The 1795-nt window shown below is 56.0% G+C and overlaps 1 protein-coding gene across 1 annotated transcript; it reads right to left on the reverse strand.

Moving 5' to 3' along the window:
- Nucleotides 1–662: 662 nt before the first annotated feature.
- Nucleotides 663–1385, reverse strand: GNI_071400 (hypothetical protein; the record flags this gene model as incomplete). The annotated part of the gene is made up of 1 exon (XM_011132025.1): nucleotides 663–1385. One exon carries the CDS (start codon nucleotides 1383–1385, stop codon nucleotides 663–665), a length of 723 nt encoding a protein of 240 aa, XP_011130327.1.
- Nucleotides 1386–1795: the final 410 nt, after the last annotated feature.

A 1795-nucleotide genomic window follows, 5' to 3' on the forward strand; every position in this document is an offset into this window, starting at 1 on the left:
CCGGGTGGCAGGAGGGTTCGAATCAGCGTTAGGATGGCGACGGACGTTGTGATCATCTCGGCGTTTGTTTGGCGAAATCGGAACGAGCATCTTCCGACTTGCTTCGGCAAGGGCTGGACCGCTCAAACATGTTCCAAGAGACTCAACAACTAGTACACCATCTCAAGCTGTATCGCGACTCTCTCCACCCTGGTTGCACCGGAGATAGTTCCTTGCCCGAATATCTCTATCATCGTCTGGAAGCACACCAGGACCTTCTAAGCCTACCCCACCAGTTAGCCACTCACCTACTTGCTTCGCACTTCTCGACACTTATCACTGATGGAGTAGTACCGAGGTTCATACTCGATGACGCATTGATCTTCGAGAGATCCTTACTCTTCAGCTCGAGTGGAGACACAGGCCACATCATCAAACGGTTGCTGGAAGGTCAGCCCTCATGCTCAGGCGCGACGGTCCGCCCTTCGCCCACAAGGTTCACGGCGGCGAACCGCGCCACCTTCCACGGCTGCGGCGAGTTGCAAGCCCATTACAGGGTCGGACCACTAATCGGCGAGCTCCTCTGTGCCGTCAGAGATTCGGGTACTGCATCGACAGCCTGGCAGCCGGTAGTGGGTGTCGGTTCGACGATGGTTGAATACCACACTCATGGATGGTCATAGCTACTGCGGTTGCGGCTGGTTCGATCGTCGTATGGTACTCGTCACTAGCGGTTTCAGGGGAGAGCCCGACAACAGCCGTGTACACAGCAGGTGCTTCGGTGGCGGCGGTCGTGGTGGTAGTTCCCTCCGCATTGGCAGTTCGTTGGTGGGGGTTCCGGCAGTTGCGGATTCGCTGGACTCATCCTCCGACAAGGTGATGACGAGTGCACTGATAAACCTAAAGGTACTCAGCGCGGTCAACACAGCGCGGAAACCAGCTTCTCTCGTGTACAAGGTGTAGCGGTCACGGCGCTTCGACAAAGTGGAGAAGAATTCGCGGATGGATGTCAGGTTAGGTCTCTTCGCAACGGGGAGGGCCAACGGGGCTCGTCTCTTACGAGAACGTTCGCCCGGGTCTGTCACTTCTTCCTCACTTTCAGACGACGACGATGGCTCTTCAGCTTCCACCATTTGGTGCAGGCGTATAGGTGCTTCGTCGTTGAACTGCAGGAAGGAGTCCTCGAAATCAGTGTCGCCACGGTTGACAACCTGGGACACAAGCCAGGCAGCGTAGGTCGACGTCAAGGCGACAGTGAGGATGAGGGTAATGGTGGCGGTGGTAAGAGCGGTAACCGGGTCACCACGATCGCATGCGAGTAATCGACCAGCAAGGCCTCTTCCGAGTGAGCCGGGTGGCAGGAGGGTTCGAATCAGCGTTAGGATGGCGACGGACGTTGTGATCATCTCGGCGTTTGTTTGGCGAAATCGGAACGAGCATCTTCCGACTTGCTTCGGCAAGGGCTGGACCGCTCAAACATGTTCCAAGAGACTCAACAACTAGTACACCATCTCAAGCTGTATCGCGACTCTCTCCACCCTGGTTGCACCGGAGATAGTTCCTTGCCCGAATATCTCTATCATCGTCTGGAAGCACACCAGGACCTTCTAAGCCTACCCCACCAGTTAGCCACTCACCTACTTGCTTCGCACTTCTCGACACTTATCACTGATGGAGTAGTACCGAGGTTCATACTCGATGACGCATTGATCTTCGAGAGATCCTTACTCTCCAGCTCGAGTGGAGACACAGGCCACATCATCAAACGGTTGCTGGAAGGTCAGCCCTCATGCTCAGGCGCGACGGTCCGCCCTTC

This window comes from Gregarina niphandrodes, assembly GCF_000223845.1.
Source record: "Gregarina niphandrodes unplaced genomic scaffold scaffold00012, whole genome shotgun sequence".
In the NCBI taxonomy this organism is placed as follows: Eukaryota; Apicomplexa; class Conoidasida; order Eugregarinorida; family Gregarinidae; genus Gregarina; species Gregarina niphandrodes.